Below are 21,308 nucleotides of genomic sequence, written 5' to 3'. Positions count from 1 at the left end.
ACTCAGAAAAATAACTATTTTTATTTTTAAAAATAACAAGATAAAATGGGTGACATTCTATAGATATGAAACAATTGTTATTAGTGGTATAAGAATAAATAGAATGCAATCCAGAAATATTTATTAAAAATTATAAATACTCATTTTTATCTAAGAATATAATTTTTGACAAAATTCAATGACAGTAAAAAGGTCCATCAGGTCAACCCCAAATAGCTCTCAGCTCAGACATTATCTCTAAGGAAAATATAGAAACAGGGAGCTAAAGGAAGAAAAATTAGGTTCAAACTCGAATGACTCTCTTCTACTAGGAGGTATAACTTTTCAAAAAATTTCCTGAGACTTCAGACATTTATTTATATACAATATTATTACTTGTCAATAAACTGCACAAAATTGCTGCTGTACGCCACCAAGACAAATGGATTTAGTTGACAAGACAAAAAGTCAAGAATAATAAGAGCATATACAACACTCGTTTTCTGAGAAACATATTCATGTAATTGACGAGGTACAAGAATCTAGACCTACATTTACATCATAGATAGTGTCACAACATGTGGGAACTGATAATGGGCAAAGGCCACCAAGCCAAAGTACATCCTTCCATTTAGGGTTGAAGAGCTCAATCTCCGTAAAACCTAAAATTGGAACACTAATCTTCTTTATCCTTGTTAAGGATCTCAATACATTGGCTTCTTCCAAACCAAGTACACTCTTCCATTTAGAGCCAAGAATTTATATAAAAGAGAACAAATTCCGCATACTCTCCATTGGCCCTGGAATCGACACACTCGCCTTCCTTTTTCTTAGGAAACTGCATGAGGGAGTCGCAAATTGTGGCTTCTTTCAGACCAAGTCCACTCTTCCAAAGCTAAAATTCCATATCCCCCAAAAATGGAGGCACTGCCGTTCTTTCCCCTAATGAAAAACCCTATGGGTTGCAAACTCATGGCTTCTTTCATGCCTAGTACATTCTTCCACTTAGAGTTGAGAATTTAACTAAAAGAGCTCGAACTCCACATCCTCTCCATAAGCCCTGAAATCAAGACACTTGCCTTCTTTTTTCTTATGAAAAACTGTGGGGGTCGCACAATCATGGCTTCTCGGTATCTCTGGTGGTGCAGCAGAACGTATCAGCGCCCAATTCAATCCTTCGAAGAATGGATGCTGTTTAATCTCAGCAGCTCCTGTGACTGATCCAAGTCTACTTTCTGGCTCCTTCACTAGAAGGCCTCTAATTAAATCTCTTGCATGAGAGCTAACAGATGGGTTGTCAGGGAACTTCAAGCTCTGAGAAACCACATTAGCCAGTGTTTCCTCATTTCCAGGTCCTCTGAAGGGTGTTATACCAAAAAGCAACTCATATAGTAAGATCCCAAAGGTCCACCAATCCACAGCACTTCCATGTCCATCTCCTCTGATAATCTCAGGAGCAAGGTATTCATGGGTCCCAACAAAGGAGTTGGAGCGTGCACCAGTGGGTTCGACCACAAGTTGCGGAAGCGGTCTTACCTGCCCCTGCCCGTCAGATTTTAGCTTCCGTGTCTTTGCTACTGTGGAAGATTCCAATCGAGGAGTGAAGCAAGAAACTTGAACACAAGATGGCCGGATACAAAGAGGGTCAATGCAGCTATTCTCAGCACAGGGTCCTGATAGCCTTACTGTCTCTTGTGTACCTAACGATGATGATCTGAGAAGGGTTGGGCTTACAGAGCACCTGAGAGACAAGTCAAAATCAGAAAGCATGATGTGACCATCTTCACGAACCAGGATGTTTTCTGGTTTGAGATCACGGTAAATCACACCCAGCATGTGCAGGTATTCCAGAGCAAGGAGGACTTCTGCAACATAAAACCTGCGGTAATCATAGCTAAGAATGAGTTTGTAGATTTAAGAGGCAACATGTGGCAAAAGCAATACAGAATAATTGCAGGTTCTATTCCAGCATGGACGTGAACACTCAATTGAAAAAGTAAAATGAAATATCATTTTTCTAAGAAGCCTAGCATGCAAGCAGAAAATTGGACTGAACCACCAAGGACCACTGTCAGATTTTTAGTCCATAATCCATTCATAATTTTGGTTTACAACAACCAACGACGCTACACATCAACAAAACCCAAATTAATTCTATCTGAATTCTGCATATGCTACACAGGCAAATGGTTCAAATTTTCCAAGAAGACTGCTATGTTTGAATTGATAAAAAGGATCGAAAACCAGATGAGCAACAGTGCTTCCACAAATACCTAAAAATAGAATAAAATCTGTTGTTTAACACATCTGACATTAGCCAGAAGTTTGCTTCCAACTAATAAAATAATGGTTCCTTATGGGTGGTTTGTCTTAGCTCAAATAATCTCAACTTTGAAGGTGTCTTGTACAAGATTCTTTCTGTTGTTACTTGGAAGAACATAAGTTGAGAAGATGAATCAATCTTGACCGGGCTCGATGTCAGAAAGATTTGCATTTATAACTTATCAAATGCTTCAATTCCCATACTAGTCTATTTCCAGTTGCCAATCATGACATGGTATAGATGGAACCAAAACAATGGATCTCAACAACTAAAATTGCTTTCGAGGTGAAAATGATATACTAAAGCAATGTAGCATCAATTATTTTACACACCTAGCAGCAGTCTCAGCAAAACTCCTTCTAGGTTGCTTTTGTCGGAGGACATGCAGGTCACCACCTGGACAATACTCCATAACTAAACATGAGAGGTTATCCGTTGTAAAATGGGCATAGAGGGTAGGAAGGAATGGATGATCCAGCATTTGCAATATCTCTCTTTCTGTTTGCGCTCTCAGCATCTTTTTCCTGCTGATCAGAAATTCAATATCCATCACCTTCAATGCAAATAAGCATTCAGAACCAACAAGCTCAGCAAGATAAACAGTTCCAATATCTCCACATCCAAGTCGCTTGAGAAGCTTAAAGTTCTTTAAGCCTAAGCTTCCTAGTTGAATTAGGTTGCGATGGATGGCCACCCATTTCACATCCTTGGACATGTGAGGCCTACAGCTTTTAACACTAAAACCACTCTGATTGCTCTCTTCACTGAAGCTAGTGCTGCTGCTGTAGTCCCCAATGCTGCTTTTAGAACTATGGGAGCACTCCCCTTTTTCTCTTGAGCTAGATAATTCACTTGCCTTCGAACCAGCTACTCTACCACTGCCATGGATATTTGGGCTGGAAAAAATTTTGCTTGCACCACTATCAACATCTTCCATACTAATTTTGGCAGATGGATTCATAGTGCCATATGCAGGAGCGGCAGGTTTCTTGGGACAACATGATCCAGCCGTAGGCATTGTCACACATGCAGGAACAACAGGTTCCTTAGAAAACTGTAGTTTGGTTCTGGATGTAGTAACACCACTTTTTTCAACTTCACTGCCTTTGATGGAACCACTGGGTACTGAAATTGGCTCAGGCTTTCTTTTCTTTTTGGTGGTATTATTCCTATGTACTGGTTTGGTTAAATATGGGGTCATGATAAGTTTGGTTGATGCAACAACAGCCTGTGAACTAGAAACAGGTGCTTTGGAAACAGATTTCCCCTTGTTTTCTTTTTGTATTGCACCTGATTGAAATTCACAGAGCTCTTCTAATGTAGGTTTAATTACATCTTGGATTCTGATCTTAGTTACCTTTGGCGTAACTGCAGCTAGAGGAGATGAAACAGCACTCGAATTACATGATTCCAAATTCCGCACTTGACCAAATGCAGTTGCCTTTTTTGATGAATCTGCTGCAACCTTTTCAGGCACAATGGATATTTTGACCAAATTTCTCTGTTCTCCATTTAGAGGAAGGCCAGAGTCGCTTGACTGAATCACCACAGATGCACAAAGCCTCTTAATTGTTCCAGCTTCAGAGCTCCCAGATAACCCAACAGGTTTTGATAACCTCTTCATAGCAGCCATCTCTGATGCCTGGGAAATGCATAACCTTCTCAAAGCCTGCTTTAAGGTGACGGACTCTGATATTCCTATTCCTGATGGCCGAGAAGCTCCAATTTTGACTGGCTTCTTCAACGCATTCTTCCTCAACAAGTCAACCCCTAGCTGACTAGAAGGACCGATAACCCTTGATGATGTCCTGAGATCTATTGCCCTCACAAGTTCATGAAGGTCATCTTCCACATCCTGGGACTTGCCATCTCGTGCATTCGGTTTAAACTTAATACTCAGTGTCTTAGATCCACGACTGGCCAAGTTTGATTCTTCACTTGATTCAATAATCTCAGAAGCTCCACCAGACGAGCCCATCACTGGGTGATGGCTCAAATAGCCTACCTCAAGGGCAAGATCAGATATCAAATGACTAGCCCATCTCTCAGATAACCATCAAATGGCAGCGAAAAAGTAACATCTAACATCAAGCTTGTCTTTATAGATTTATTTACTGTACGTATTCTTATACTTGCAGAACCAGTATAATGATTTCCCGAAATAGGGTTACACTGCATTACAAGAAAGTATAATAATTATTGGGGAAAAGAAACACTTGTTACAGTAACAAATCCAAAGTTATATGGAGAATGAAGAAATCCAAAGCTAGTTTCATGTTTTAGCCATCGATTGCATGAAAAAATTACACTAGAAAAATGTCATTGTTCGGACATGCTGTAGTTAAACCAGACCAACAATTGTCTGAAATTCCAAAATCCCTTATTTATTTATTCCACACTATAATCACGAAATCTGTGGCTCTGGACCAAAAACACAAGTTTAGAATGGATGTTTCAATTACTGAAGGAAAAGAATAGGGACAAAGTAGGGAGATCCAAACAAGACATTTAAAAGAAAACTACGGACATTTCAACTGATTGCACAAAAAAACACGCCTTTCTCTTTCCCGAACAAATCAATAACCAAAGGAAAGTACATCACATCACAGCACAGAGAAACAACGAGCAAATTCCACATAAACCAACAGGGACAGAAAAAGAGTAGGTGCTGATTAGCCACTCGCATTGTCACCAAATCGAGTAGAAAAGACGGGGAAGAGAAGGGACAGCTGCCCAGAAGAAATCGTGCTGCGAAAACCAGCAAAAGGCTCGTTGGACTCGACTGAGAATGGATCAACAAGAGAAGAGCAATACCGGAAGTCGATCCACCACCAACGCCGACACCGATCAAGGAACCAAGGCTACGGCCTCATCGTGAACCACCAAGCGGAGCCTGGGATTGTGATACGGAGATGGCGGATCGATGGATCTGTACTAGGGTTAGGGTTTTGTAGGTCGGATAAAGCGTCAGGAGTCAAATGTACGTCACGGGGAACAGCAGAGCGCTCTGAACCAAATCAAACATAAGGAAACGAAAATGGTAGTGTGAATGGTAAATATATGCTCCGCTTAAGTTATTTTTTGTAGCAATTTATCCATAAATAACAAAAAAGAAAGCCATGAACAACTTAATTTTTTTTTTTTAATTTGAATATAACATAAAAATCAATAATAAAAATGATATCTTGCTCTTTATCTAATAAATAAATTTAGTCTTATTTTATCTCATTAATAAATTATTTATATTCTAATTTTGCTTATGGACAGATATAATTTATTTGATATTATTTGTTCATCACTGATCCATTTCTGCATGAGATTGATTATATGGGAAAATTAACTACCTATCCTATTAAGTGTCACCTAACTTAGACAAAAAGTTGAGTAAAAAAATTAACTCTTTACTAAGTATGCCACATGATTTAGGCAAAAAAAAATCTAAAATTATTGAGATTTAATGACTAATTATTCTTTATTTTCCCACCACAATGTCATCATGCAAGAGAACATCTGATACAAATGAATTCAATTTACCTTAGACAACTCAAACTCAATGAAACTTGAACTAAAACTAAGGAATTGAAAGTACAATTGATGTGATCAACTCCAAACATTAATTTAACATTCTCTCAAAGGTTTAAAGGTTTGGATAATTTTTCCCTTGCTATCTACTTCTGCATGTAAACCAAAAGATTCAGCTGAAGCAGAGTGCAAAATGGAGGTTCTTGCAATGCCACCTTCTAATAATTAAAAATAGGATTGAATCATTGGAGCATACCACATACATAACACATCATGTTATAGAACATGATCAAATATAACTTAGATAAATGATGGTAATGCTAACTCAGCTAAATTGTCATGGTGATTCTTATTCTGTTTCTAGAAATCCATTTCAATATGTTGCACTATTGACTTGAATTTTTCAGATGATAAGGATTCATACTAGTTGGATAATATAAAACAGATGAAGCAGGTGATGTACAGTAAAGAATATGATAGAATAGCTCAAGTTAGTACTTGGAGAAGTAAAGAAGATTAAAGAGAAGAATAGCTTATAGTGCTTGCATGTATCATATGCACAAGTTTCTCTCAACTAGGTGATTCGTGATTCCACCTAACCATGAAAGAAAAATAATAAATGGACGAATTGCCTACTAACTTTTATTGTGCCTAATACAAATAGTTACAAAAAATTTTGTATTTATATTTGATGTATAATATATATGAGAGTAAATATTTGTAGAATAGATGTGAGGAACATGGTTGGTAGGTTAAGAATTGTATACAGTTCTGAGAAGGAAGTTGCGGATTGTCTTAGTAAGGTGGTAGGTGACAGAGTATTTTTAATTCTTATTATACGTATAATGTTAAAGATAAAAAGAAAACAATGAAGGTTATCTTCTATTTGTCTATCCACGTGGGCAAGGGATTAAGGTAGACGGTTAAAGGTCATCCCCTACCCTTATACTATTTATATAGACAAAAGTTATTAGAGAAGGTTTAAGGCTGCTTCTCAATAGAATATTTAATGAAATAATTTATCATTTTACAACCAAGTATAAAGATTCATCTTCAACAGAATAAAAAGGAGAGTTATCTTTTTTTATCATTCACGTCCACACTGATATACTTAGGTGTCGAAGGGATTGGATCGAGAAATATCTCTCAACCTCGATTTTCGAATATGTGGTATCTTAGGAGTTCGACATTTTCATATCGAAGACACATCGGATAACCTTACATATATGAGTCTAGACTATATGTCGGATTAACCTGGGCCCGATGTTGTAAGGACAATCACTTATCAACCATCTCAATAAATGCTTGAGCAAAAAGACTTTGCTACTAACTCATAGTACTTTCACTTAAGAGGGGCCAGCAACCGCCCTTTCCACACATGAGTGCATCCATTTCGACACAGACGTTGATATGATACTAGCATCTATTCAATGATCAGGGTCTCTTACCCTTAGGGACGATCCCAAGCCACCTGATCGTTTCCACCGAGGTGTTCTTAAATCTCACTCAGCAAGTGTAGATGCTAACAAGCATAATGCATGTCGTCACTCTACTTTTTTCTCAGTTAACCTAACATATGGTGTCACCAACTCAACCACCATCATTAACTCTATCGCGACTAACACCGACACCCATCAAGGTTCCTTGACCCAATGTAGTGTCGACATCCAAAGAGTGCTCGAGGATCGTTGAATTATTGATTGAGGGAGCACTTTGCACCCCAACTGTGGAATTTAGTAAACTGCACCACCACTCTACCCTGCTTGAATCGAAGGCTGAATTGACATAGGATTCCTTAAGGATCTAACTATGGTAGATGGACTGACATTTAGAGGAAATACGATGAGAGTTCTAACAATCAAAAGAAGAAGCATTGGTCGACCCCATCTTAGGTCGATCATCATTCACCCAGAAAATCTAAGAGGAATCAATTCCAACAAACTTTCTTCTCCCATCCTTGGAGGTGTTTGATGGTAATGTCGACTCGATGGAACACTCTATAACTTTTTATGCCCAAATGTGGTTATACAATTCAAACGCCTTAATGTGTTACACTTTTCTAACCACATTAAGAGATCAACACATGAATGGTATGCTCGCCTAAAGCTACTTTCCATCAATTATTTTGCCTAACTTACAAAGGAGTTCGAAATTCACTTCATCGGGAATATACACCACGGCCACAAGTGGCATCGCTCCTCGGACTTAGGTAGAAAGAGGAAGAAATGCTCATAAACTTCATCACTCAATTCATGAGTGAGATTCTAAGCATGCTAGATACTCATTCGTCACTCGTAATACAGACTTTCATAATGGGGCTAAAGCCCTCTCGCCTCTTCTGGTCGTTGATAGAGAGACCACCGGTAATTGTACCAAAGGTACGTCAAAGGTTCAATCAATACATCATTGCTATGGCAATGGTCTTGGACAAGCGTAAAAAGTTGCATAAGAAGAAGCAGGACCCAACTTGAGGTGTCACCTATGGACCCTCGAAACTTCATCAAGTCTGTCCTACGTCATGAGTTGGTGGAGCCGCCATTTGAAGCACCCAGACAAGAGGTGGTGCTTTAAAAAACTGAAGTCAAAGACCCAACTAGATCTCAGGATAAGCTAATGCCGAATTAGAAAGCGTCATATCGAGTCATCGAGATTGTTCGTGACGGAACCTATCGTCTTAGGACAATAGAATGGGTGGTGTCTCCAAGGACATGACACATTGCAAACTTGAAGAGGTTCTATCCCTGAGGCATCCCTCAAGGTTAGGCCTGGGTTACTATGCCTCGTGTATTAAGCCTTGGTCCATCATGTCTTTAACATCAATTATAAAAAATATATATTTTCAGGGTATAGGTGTTGCAAGTTAAGGAAAGAAAGTTTCATTACTTGAAAAGACTACACCAACTCAGTCAGAATTCTACATCCAAAATGAGATATTAGTCTACTAAGGTAGAGACTGGTCAAGTGGACGAACCCGATGATATAAGGAAAAGACACAGGGACTAATTCGGGTAGGTGGACTCGATAATTCAATAAAGACCAACACCTAACAAGACAAGACAAGGATCGTTGCCTCTTGAAACCTCGCAACTTGCTCGACGAGCTCATAGTTGTGCCCTTATCGAACTTAGCTCTCGATGAGGCATCGCTCGACCTCTTTTAGTTGCCTCGCCAGCACAATTTCTCAAGCGTTTGCCTCAACAACAAGCGTTGGATCTCCCCTTTTCCTCTTTAACCCCTCTACCTCATGGAGATTGTTGATCATGAGGGGTTGTTGTATAATAACAAAGCCAGCATCTCGTACACGGTCAAGATGGGTTGTGACGTAATATTGATGCTATAAGTCAAAAACAAAAGAGCACCTCAAAAAATGCAAAAATGACCAATATAAGAAAACTACATCAGAAAGCATAAAAGTGACCAATGTATGAAGATAACCTCAGAAAGAGTATTAGTGACCAATGTGCGAAGACCACCTCAAAAAGTATAAAAGAAACTCATTGCACAAGATAAAATGTGTCTTATATGCATGAGTCAAGAAAGCCCAACTTATATAAGAAGAAAATCATTATGATAGGAGACATAAGATAAAATATATTCAAGGTACGTCGGTCGAAAAAACTCGACCCGCATAAGAAAAAACTCACCACAACGGGAGGTATAAGATAAAATGTACCTGATGCATATGAGTCGAGAAAACCCAACCCATATAATAAGAAACCTATCACAGTAGAAGGCACAAGATAAAATGTGTACGAAGTGCATGAGTCAAGAAAAACCAACTCACATAATAAGAAACCTGTCATGACGAAAGGCACAAGGTGAAATGTATTAAAGATATATGAGTCGAGAAAACCCAACCCGCATGAGAGTAAGTTTGATGTGGCTACGTCGAGGCAAGGAGATCGAGAAACCCGACCCCACTTTGCCAAGGTGTGAAGGTTAGAAAATTCGACCCCCACCTTCACCCGAGATGTGGAGGTCGGGAAGAGATAGGGAGGTCGGGAAACTCAACCCCATTTGATCAAGGTGCGTTCCTTGACAATACAAGGGGTAGGTCAATGATGGATCGCCACTAGCAACTTTCAAGCATAATGAACTAAACGTGCTACCAGGTCGATAATAGATCAAAGAGGTATAAACTTGACGTGTTAGATGAACTAAACGTTACACTTCGGACCTATCTCACGAGAACCCCGATTGACGGGGACAAATGATAGAGAGTATACTATCAACCAATCTTCATCCAATATATGATCGCCCTGTAGTGTCTAGGGTGGAAGGAGAAAGCGGAAGCCACCCTCCACCCGTCTGCCCACGTGCGCAAGGGTCCAAGGCATTACCCTCTCCTCGTCGCCCATCTGGACAAGAGGTCAAGAGGAAGTTATTGGAGGCAATTAGAGGTTACTTTCCTGTAGAATATTTCATAAAATCTTTACCTCTTTACTACTAGTATGACCATGTATAAAGCTCATCTTTAACATAATAAAATAAATAATTTTTTTTTTTTACCACGCATGTCCACACTCATATATCTCGAAGGAACTGAGTTGGGAAACCCCTCCCGACCTCAGTCTTCATGCATGTGCATCTTAAAAACTTAACATTTGTACCTTAGAAGCATCTCGAATAGCCTCGAAAGTATCTCAATGCATACGGATCCTGGCCTGTCAAAGTGTTCTTCCATTTTCCGGAGCTGAAGGAACTGTTTTGCCAAATTGTTAGGGAGTTGGACAAGCAAAGGAATGCAACTTCTCCCCAAACTTCTGAACTTTAAATTCTCTTTCAAGATTTATGAACTTAAAACATCTTCAAAGGAGAATAGATTTGGGATGGAGGTCAATACCTACTATTAGAGATGAGGTCGTTGATGTTCGTCTCTCTTAAAAGTATATATCAAGAGATGGAGTGTCTGCTCTACCTAAATCTTCCGTTTTATATTTTGACTTGACTTTCCAAATCAGATACAGAAGTGAAAAGGATACCAAAGGAGCAGTTAGGGTAATCAATAATAAAATACAAATCTAAAATGTTAAAACAAAATTTGCAGTCTTCAAGATTTCTTACCGACTCCCACGAAGGCAAAAATTTCTTCACTATTTGTAAGAATAATAAAATACAATGCATAGAACATTCTCTTATATAATCTTCAAAAAATAAAAATCTCAGACTCTGTTTATTTGCTTAGAAAAAAGCCCTAACAGTATGCAAAATGTGTTATTTCAACACTATCTTACACCAAAGAGCTTGAGGTGCCTAAGATACTACTAGTGTAACAAATCCTAAATCTTTAGTAATTTTTATTGTTTTTTCATATCTGAAATCCTTGTTCTCCAAGTATCTTGATTCTCCGAGTAATCTGTTTCGTACTAAGAAATCAAAATTGCTTATAGACTCTAATATTCTACAATACAAGTCTACAGCACTTAATTTTTCCTGTAGGTTTTATTGACTTTATATTGCTTGTTAATAATTTAATTGAATACACAAGCAAGGAATTATGTCCTCATCTCTCAGGAATGATAAGTAATCCATTCCATCCGACTACTATGCCACCAAACCCAGCCTCATTTATCATCTTCTCATTGCCTTGGCCGGCGTCAATGACACCACCGAAATTATTCTTAAGATGCAAAACTAAGGAACAATGACATAACATCTGCTAAGTGCCTTTCAGAAGCCGCATTTTGTCGAGCACTTACAGGTCACGAGTGTGGCAGAGATGGAATTGCTTGGAGATGGAGGACAAGCAAGCTGCCGAAATTGCGCGTTGGGCCGCAAAAGTCATGGTAATCCCTCGGCTTGCGGATTGATAACTGATGTGGTCGTCGCCTAGAGGAGACAATTCACTAGCTTATTTGCTCGTCAAGGTGACTCCCTCATCTGAGTTTGGCAGGTTGTGAGATGTCTCGTCTTCTTAGAGTAGAAGAGAAGTGATGTGAGAGACTCCAATAGGAGCAGCTTCATCCAACTTCTCCTAGCTTTCGGGGGACATCTCAGTGAAGCACAATGGTTTATATAATAATCATATATCTATACCTATTAGATGTCTACCAAGCAAAATGCGAGTATAAATAGAAATTAGCGGGCACGTTTAATTGGTACCTACAGTCAATGCCATGCCCAAATCAGTCGTCAAAATTGATCCAAAAGTCAGAGAAAAAGGAGAGAGAAAAAAATCTTTCCATCAATCTACAATTAAAAAAATATTATTTGGATGATTTAAAAAAACATTTTTTCACATAAACCCCCCCACAAAAAAAAATCTCTCTAGCATGCTGTAGTCTACTAGAGAAGGAAAACTTTTAAGTGCCTAAATAATTCTCAAATATTAAGGTTTTCTTAATTTTCAAATATAAAATCAAACTTGTCTTTACCTATATTATTAATGATTACATTAATTAAGGATTTACAAAAATATAAATCAATCTCAATAATTTTGAAGCATAATAATGAAACAACCGTACAACGTCATGCACATCGGTGACCAAAGATAATAGAATCGTTTGCTTGTAGACGAAGAAATAAAATATTCTTGTCATTACCGAGTCTAAGACAAGTCAGTCTCACCCAAATAGAGGTCATTTATGGAATAATCAAGCCATGGCCACGGCCACAAAATTCACACATCAGCGGCCTGCAGCATTCCTTGATTCTCTAAGGACAAAGGAAGTTTCACAGCCCATGTTATGCATAGAAAGTTCAGCAGTCGGCATAACACATGACACCACCACCTGCCTCACGGGTGGTAGGCAGCATGCGTCGCAAACAGCAGACCAGGAGAAGGCCTTAGTCCCCCACATTTGAGTTGCAAATCAATTTGTTGGGGAAAATAATTCTCGAGTTGAAGAAACAGGAAGGTCAAGTGCTCCAATAATTCTTTCCTATACATGGAGGACAACAATGAATCTGATGAGAGACACTTCATATTGTATATAAACTTCCAAGCACCATCACCATATTCCACTCTGGCAATCGAACGATAATTAATGATGGAGTACACACATTCCAGACGTCAGTCTCAGCTCTATCAATTGTCCAAAATTGCAAGTTCCAGATGATAGATCTCAAGAGAATACCAAGTCATGCGACAAATTTGTCCTAGTGGGAGGTTCAATTCATCAAGAAGACCTTCCAAGACAACAAGCTGATCCAAAAGAGCAAGCTTCTCATCTTGTATAAACTTCAAGGTTGGAATGGAAAACTTGCCCTTTCTCACACATAGTTGGCCTCTGTCATTGTTTCAGCTCTTTCATCTTGGCTGCTCTTCACTGGAATGTGCCCCCACATCATCAACAGTACCCGTGCTTCACTGCCACCTTAACAAGAGCAAAGAGACCAAAGCCACCATTGTAGCATCTCAAATCCTGGTTCAAGCCTCACCCTATAGTGCTCCAATTTGATCTACCAAGCAACCCCTGTTGCTCGGTCGATCAGCACCAACTTAAAACCACCAAATCATATTGTCAGACCCCTCCACAGCTACCAGGAAGGACTGCAAGGGTAGCAGCAACTGTGGATTATCCATGAGGAAGAGGGCAAAGAAAAGACTATGATTAGGGTTAGCATCTGGCTATGGGAGAAAAGAATGAGATGAAGAAAGAGGACAGAGGAATCTAGTGGACAACCATGAGAGGGGAAAATGGAGCCAAGACCTGATCGAAAGAATTCCAATGGCCAAACGTGAAGCTTCTGAATTGAATTAACCAAACATGCATATGCATTTGGTTCAGTCTGCATTGTGCCAATTTGTTAATGGTTGATAACCAAAACCGAACCAAGCACATCCAAAAGCAAAACAATCCACTTTTCTAAAAATACCCAGTTCAAAAACTATCATCTTTTCAAACTGAAACAGTAAGCAAAACTAGTTTTGCATGATTGGAATTACCATATAGGAGGAGTACAGATACATGCTTTCTTTGGATCATGCAGGAAACCAATTTTTACGCATTACATTAATAGAATATGTAATTAACCATTAATAAACAACCAGAAAAATGCAAAATTTCACTGTCACAAAGAAAATAATATATCACTTGTATGAAAAATATAAAGTTGACTGATCCTAAAGTTCATAACCAATAAGCAATCATTTATCCAAAAAATTGTGTAGAACACTAGAACAAGGGGAAAAACAATCATTTTTGTGGCAGCTTCCTTATCTAGAAAATAACATAATGGTAGACGCCACCATCAAAATCAGTGCCAACAACACATGAAATCTCAAGTTACAGACAACCTTTCAAGAAAGAAAACTAAAACAGCAAAGTTGATGTAAGTGTCCAAGGATCAGCTTAGAAATTTGATCAATGAAGAAAACATGACCGCAGTCAGATGGTTTCTAGCATCCTACTCGGTATATAGGGAGAAGTCTAGGCCAACATTCATAATTAAAATGCAGCCCACGCCTTTTTCTTTTCTCCAACCCATTGTCATGCACAAGCATGATCCACTTAATGTAGAAGAGCTTGCGACAACCACAGTGCTACAACTTGAGCAAGGGCAAGGGTCCTCTTCCTTTGGCCCAAAACCATCTCATTGCAATCATATATGTCCTCTTGCTCAGACCTTTTACAATTAAGCCATCATATCCTTTCTTAAAGTACATCAATGGTGTACAACTTGCTCTCTTAAAAATTCAGGAGCAAATTATCTAACCAACGATAAGAACTTACTCGAAATGAACTATTTCATTTGCAGCCACAAAATTAAAGGACTCATTAAGCAAGCAACCTATTAGAATCAACAACACAATCAAAGGTTAAAGAGAGAAACACATGACAACCGATCAGGTGAAGTATAACATTGGTCGAAAACAACTGCCACTACCAAGGCCATCATTAGGTGCTCCAAATGAATTGAAGCAACAGATCAAAGGCGAAGAAGGGGGAAATGAGGCCACTAGAGATTATAGTTCAAAATGAGAAAGGGGAGAGAAACACAATTAACAGATCTAAAACACAAGCCTTGGATCAACAACGATGTGACAAATGAAGGCATATAGAATGGCATCATTGGATGCGCAAAAGAACCGTTCGATGTCAACAAGGAAGATCAGACATCTACTGTAAGTACAACAGCAAGTCGAGGAGGACGCACCGCTTCTCCGTTCCGTCGATGGCTGCGAATGCCATCGAAGAGGAACGGAAGAGGCGGCAGCGGAGGAAGCAGGCAAAAAAAAGACAGGAGCGAGCGGCGGCTAGGGTTCAAGTACCGGTTCTCTTATAGCGTAGACAAAATTACATATACATCCCTCTACAGGAAGTGATTTACGATTCATCCTTCATTTTAGCACAATGACCACGAGGTTAGAATTGATACATTAGAATTGAATCTTGTATATTTTTTCATAAATTCATAATATCTTAATAAAAATTATTTATATCATGATGAGAAAAAAATACTGTTAACGTCTTGATCAGATTGATATGATCTGAATACGTATTTGCATGATTGTCTAAGGTGAAAACGTCGAACTACCTATATAAAGATATAAATAAGGGAAGATTTTTCCAATTCGATTCCTCCGATACTCAGGTTAATAACCTGATATGTATGAGTATGGAAGCAAATAATAGAAAAAAGTAAACCCTTTTTTCGTTGCGTTGAATATGAGCTTTTATACCTCGTCACAAAGGGATAGAATATTTCATGAAATATTTTGTGAGGAGACAATCTCTAATCACCCCAATGGTCCCTTCTTGACCTTTTGCCTATGTGGATGACAAGACGGAGGAACAATCCCGAACTATCTACTTTAAACATGCTTTTGGACTTTGAATTGCTAACCACTATAATAGAAAATATTTATGTAATACATGTATCTATGATACTTATCATTTATTAAAAAATAGGGATTCAAAATCTTATTTGATTTATTTATTTATTTTAAGATGTGTCAATTAAGTTATCTGATAACCACCTTCAATGTTGATAGCACGATCTATGTTTTTGATTGGGTTCAATCAAAACTTAACCAAATCAAACCAAATTTGGGATTTTTTTTTTAAACAAACTTGGGATTCAAATGCCATCACTTGTCTTCCAAAATTTAAGAGTTCATAATTTAAGATAATGTTTATGGATTGAGACAACAAGTTTTGAACTTCCAAATTGTCACTCCCAGGAGATATTGATAGTTTTGACATTGGTACTTTCAAACATTGAAGTATGCTAGTTACTGTGTTGTTTATCACATTAAAGTCAGATCCATTTGACCAAGTTTCACATTCCAATGCCTAGTTTGACCAGTCCACAAGTCACACCAAAGGAAACAGCCTTAGCAGATGATACCATCAAAGATATTGGCCATAACATATAGCAGCAGTTCATCTTAGATCACACAACACAATGCTTTGCTAAGTAGTAATCAAGTATTAATCTTAAGATACCTAAGCAAGAACATACGTTGTTCAATTGTGCACTAAACTGCCACCAAGATGGAAAAGGTCTGAACATCCAGCAAAAAAAAAAATAATTGAATTCACTTGGTTTCTGAACTATTAATAGCCAACTAATTTCCAGAACCATTTTTCATGCTACAATATGGATTACAATGTCTCTGATTAACTCATCAAACAAATAAAAACAAGTGCCTATGCCTTCTCTACCTAGTGGATGGTGACTCAAAACAATTCCTTAGGGACATATAAATACCAATCACCAAGAAATGAACACCTTGACACCTTCAGTATAATGTGTCAGCAAGGAGCCAACTATCCATGATATAACTGGACAGATTTCATCAAATGATCGAGTATAAGTTCAGATAAGTTACGACGAAGATGTGCTGCAGCAGTTTCACCATTGAATTCGGTGGACATGAGCTTGACACATTAACGTTACTCGTTCTTTATTGTGTTCTTGCCATCGCCGAGGCCCTCAATCAGTGCCATGTACGTACTGTCAACAGGAGTGATACCTTTGCTCACCATCTCCTTAAGAAGCTGCTCTGCATGATCGCCTTCCCCATTTTTACACAAACCTTGTATCAGGGCATTGTATGTTATAAGTGTAGGATTGAAACCCCTACTCAGCATTAAATCTCTTACACTTAAAGCATCCTTCACATCACCTCTTCTGCTATAACCACTGATTAAAGTATTATAACTAACAAGATCAGGTATGATCCCCCGTCTGGTCATCTCGTCAATTAGTCCACGGGCCTCTTCAACTTTTCCCAACAAACAGAGCCCCCTCATCAGTGAATTGAAAGTAACTTCATCAGGAGCTATCTTTTTTCTCTCCAGCTCCTTCAGAAGCTCGAAAGCTCGCTCCATTTTTCCACCACCACAATGTCCATCAATTAATGCATTATACATCACGAGATCCGGCAACAAACCCTTATGCATGGCCTCTTTAAATAAACCATCGGCCTCAGCTAATCGGTTTTTCTTACAAAAACCGTAAATCAAGGAAGTGTAAGTTACCCTAGTTGGACGAATCCCTTTCCCTTTCATCTCCTCAAACATCTTGAATGCCTTATCGGCATTCCCTTCCTTGCAGTACCCATTGATCAAAATGTTAAATGTGATTGCATCAGGTACCATTCCTTTTTGTTCCATCTCTTTAATCAAAGTATGAGCCTCCTCGTTCCGCCCCTCCATGAACAAAGCATGAACAAGCAAATTGTAGGTGCACACAGTTGGCTCGATTCCCTTCTCCACCATCTCATCCCTGTACCTAAATGCATCATCCAAGTTTCCCTTGTTGCAGCACCCATCAATCAAAGCATTGTAGGTTACGGCAGTTGGGACCAAACCTCTGTCTTGCATTTCAACAAACATCATCGATGCATCTTGCAGCCGCCCTTCCTTGCACAGCCCAGAAATGAGTGTGCTATAGGTGTAGGAATCGGGCTCAATCGCCTTCTCCCTCATGATATCCAACATCTCGATACCCATTTGGACCTTGCCACGTGAGCAATGCCCATGTATAATGGTGTTATAGGTGATGACTGTCGGCCAAACCCCAAAGCTCTCCATGTGCTGCATGAAAGCTTTAGCCTTTTTGAGCTTCCCTTCCTTGCACAACACATTGATCATGATGTTGAACGTCACAACAGTCGAGGGAATCCTCATACGAAACATTTCGGCATACAAAACCCAAGCTCTGTCTTTGTGATCCGACTTCAAGAACGCGCTCAACAAAGCGTTGCAAGACTCGATCCTTGGAACAAAGTTGGCATCTTTCATGAGATAGAACACTTGCAGAGCTCTCTCCGGCTCTCCGGCGTCGGCGTAGGCCTTGAGCAACAGATCGAACACCAAAGGGGGGTCGGAGAGTTCGAGCTCCTGGTGGGCTTCGACGAGGGCGTCGAAGAGATGCTTTGGGAGGTCGGAGCGGCGGGCGCTGATGGCTTGCTTGAGGAGTTGGAGGGCGGGGTTGGGCGGGCGGAGGGAGGAGAGGATTGCGGCGGCGGTAGAGAGGGAGCGGAGATCAAGGCGGTGGAGTCCGACGCGGTGGAGGAAGCGGGGGATGAGGTCGGGAGAGGGGCGGAGGCGGAGGAGGACGGCGGAGAGGAGAGGATGGGAGAGGCGGGGTAGAAGGGGGTCGAGAGCAGGCCAACGGCAACAGCGCACGGAGGCGGCGATGGCATCCGCATCTAGTTCAAGGGAATCGGCAGCCTGCCGTGGAGTGGAGGTGGAGGAGGAGGAGAAGGCTGCGGCGGGGAGCACATCGCAAGGGGAGCGGCGGGCGACGGCGACGCTCGCGAGGCATCGCCGCCCGAGGCTGCCGTCGCGGGTCATCACGGGGTTTAAGCGCCACTTGGTTCCGCTTCAAGATGTGATCTAACGATGCAAACATATCGACGGGCCCAAATAACCCGCAAATCCAACCCGAATCCGAACTAAATTGCGGGTTATCGGATCTTAAAACAACACCTATTGCGTTAACAAAAAGAATACGGAGATTTTGTTTTCTAAATAATTATGACTATTGCAAGGCATCATTACCGTAATTGAATTTCATGTCATCCTTTATTCTCATCAATATTTCACCTTTAAACAAGCACCAACTTCATGTGATGTAATTTGCTTTATAAGACCTCTTTTGTTTTACATGCATATTATCTTCCGATAAAGAAATGCTTCAAGGTTAGAGGTATTAATGTCTGAGTTTCATGTATATTAAATTATATCTAAAATATAATAAAAATAAAAATAATATATATCAATATGATTTATGATATTTATGTTTTATGAATATGATAAATGATATTGGGTCGATTATGTGTTGTGATCAAAATCGACCTAATCACACTTTGATATTTGTCCTTAGAAAGTTGATGATCTCCACCCTCTTATTTTTTATAAGAATAACATCAATTCTGATCATGTGATTAGGTCGTTTCTAAATCAAAAAAAATACTTCAACCAATAATTCATCTAGCATGAGATATGAGAATTGAAATCTTAGATTCATCTCAAGGATTGTTTAGAGTTATTTTTGAACTTCTTATAGCCGAGTTAAAAACTTCATAAACATATGGTAAGTAGAGACTATGGTTAGGGTCAACCTTACATGAATAGCATTGTAAGTCAAAGAGGTATTAACTACCTAGGAACGTTGCTTTATCAAAATTTTCAGATTGAATGTCACACATAAATTGATCATCCTAAGAGGGTAGAAGGAGTCGTTTGTAAATCTAAATGAAGTAGAAGACATCTAGACGATGTAAGTCACTTGCAAAAGCCAAATGCATCGAACTAGATGATGATCTAAACTATATTGATCACTATTGTTATATATGTTGAATCTCGGATTTTGATAATGAAGTCAATTGTCATTTGTTATCTAATCTATATGTTGAGATAAGTGTGCAGGATTAACTACGATGAAAGTAAGATATGCAGCACGAGTTACGCCGGAGTCAAGACAATGATCACGTTGGGAGTTCGAGAGTTCGACGGAAGTTCGGACAATCGTCGGAGGTTCTGCGGGAACAAATCCGAGAAGTCCATGAGCTTGCCAAAGAAGCTCGTCGGAACTCGCCAAGTGGATCGTCGCAAGTCCAGGAGTTTGCCGGAAGTCCGCAGGAGCATTACCGAGGGTTCATCGGATGATCGACGAAAGTTCGCCGGAAGCTCGCCGGAAGAAGCGATTGACGCACTGGAGCAAGTTGCAGTAAATATCTTAGGGAATATCGTAGTTAGCACAATGATTAAGTTAGAAATGGGAGGTGATCACATTAACTTAATCTTGGGGCAATTGGGCCCCTGAAAAACCCAAATTGGGCCGAATGGATCAACCCATTCGAACCCTGATTTCTACCAGGCGGTTGAACCGCCCAAGGCAGGAGGTTGCACTGCCTGGGCTCAGTCTCCGAGCGAGACTGGGAGGTGCAACCGCTCCAGCCAGGCAGTGGCACCGCCTGGGCTAAGTCTCCGAGCGAGACTGGGCGGTGCAACCTCCCCTGACAGGAGGTGGCACCGCTTGGGCTCGGTCTCCGAGCACTAGCTGAGCGGTGCAACCGCCTCAGTCAGGAGGTTGCACCGCCTGAGCTCGGTCTTCGAGCTCTGGCAGGAGGTGCAATCGCCCCTGACAGGAGGTGGCACCGCCTAGAGGCTCAGTCTTCGAGCTCTGCTAGGCGGTGCAACCGCTCTAGTCAGGAGGTGCAACCACCTGATCCCGGAATTCCGGGAATTGATAGTTTTGAGCTCCAAATTTGAACTGGGTTGGGGCCTATAAATACCCCACCCATTTAGCACTGAAAGGGCAATCAACTAACACCGAAATCCTGATCTTGTTCTGTAATTTTTAGAGCTCAAAATTGTTGTAAAGGCCAAAAGTTCTTCTCCCTCTTTTCTTCCAAGTTCTGAGCTGTAAAGAGAGGAGAGAAAATTCTGTAAGGGTTGTCTCCTAAGCCCGTCAAAAGGAGTGAAACTATAAAAGGGTGGTTGGCCTTCGCCTATTGAAGGAAGGCCTCTAGTTGACGTCGATGACCTCGTCGGTGGAGGAAGCCAAAAGTGGAGTAGGTCAAGATTGACCGAACCACTCTAAATCTCGGTTTGCATTTACTTTGAGCATATTATCTTTACTGCAAACCTCCTCTAAAGCTTACTGCTTTCTATGCATATACGATCGGGTTTTAAGCTTTGCACTTTCCGAATCAGCGTTTAGACGTAAATCTATTTTTTCGTACGATCATCATATTTCAGTTTGCATTTACGTTTTGATTTCTATCATAACTGCAAACTACGTTTATATCCTTGCTTAAATTGCATCTCGCCTAATCAAGTGATTTACGAATCAGCATTTAGACGTAAATCAGTTTCTTCGTGCGAATATCATATTTCAGTTTGTGCCTACTATCAGATTTGAATCATAACTGCAAACTGCATTTATATCTTTGCTGCATCTCGCTTAAACAATAGTTAAAGTGATTTACGAATCGGCTTTCTTACCGAAATCACTTTTAACGAACGAACGCAGTTTTTATCGTAGAAGGTTTTCCACTGCACTAATTCACCCCCCCCCCCCC

The 21,308-nt window shown here is 40.0% G+C and overlaps 2 protein-coding genes across 2 annotated transcripts; both read right to left on the bottom strand.

Annotated features, from left to right (window-relative positions):
• Positions 1–452: 452 nt before the first annotated feature.
• On the bottom strand, positions 453–11,959 carry LOC135646173 (serine/threonine-protein kinase D6PK-like). Its single transcript, XM_065165408.1, has 4 exons — positions 11,524–11,959; positions 5,117–5,309; positions 2,635–4,474; positions 453–1,858 (listed from the first exon to the last, which is right to left on the bottom strand). The coding sequence occupies exons 3-4, from the start codon at positions 4,278–4,280 to the stop codon at positions 1,003–1,005; spliced, it is 2,502 nt and encodes an 833-aa protein (XP_065021480.1). The 5' UTR covers positions 4,281–4,474; positions 5,117–5,309; positions 11,524–11,959; the 3' UTR covers positions 453–1,002.
• Positions 11,960–16,338: 4,379 nt separating this feature from the next.
• On the bottom strand, positions 16,339–18,599 carry LOC135645217 (pentatricopeptide repeat-containing protein At2g15630, mitochondrial-like). Its single transcript, XM_065163386.1, has one exon. The coding sequence runs from the start codon at positions 18,571–18,573 to the stop codon at positions 16,666–16,668; it is 1,908 nt and encodes a 635-aa protein (XP_065019458.1). The 5' UTR covers positions 18,574–18,599; the 3' UTR covers positions 16,339–16,665.
• Positions 18,600–21,308: the final 2,709 nt, after the last annotated feature.

The sequence above is a fragment of the Musa acuminata genome, chromosome BXJ3-8 (assembly GCF_036884655.1).
Source record: "Musa acuminata AAA Group cultivar baxijiao chromosome BXJ3-8, Cavendish_Baxijiao_AAA, whole genome shotgun sequence".
Taxonomy (NCBI): Eukaryota; Viridiplantae; Streptophyta; class Magnoliopsida; order Zingiberales; family Musaceae; genus Musa; species Musa acuminata.
Note: the sequence above shows the minus strand (reverse complement) of the source record. Positions and strands in the feature narration are given on the sequence as shown.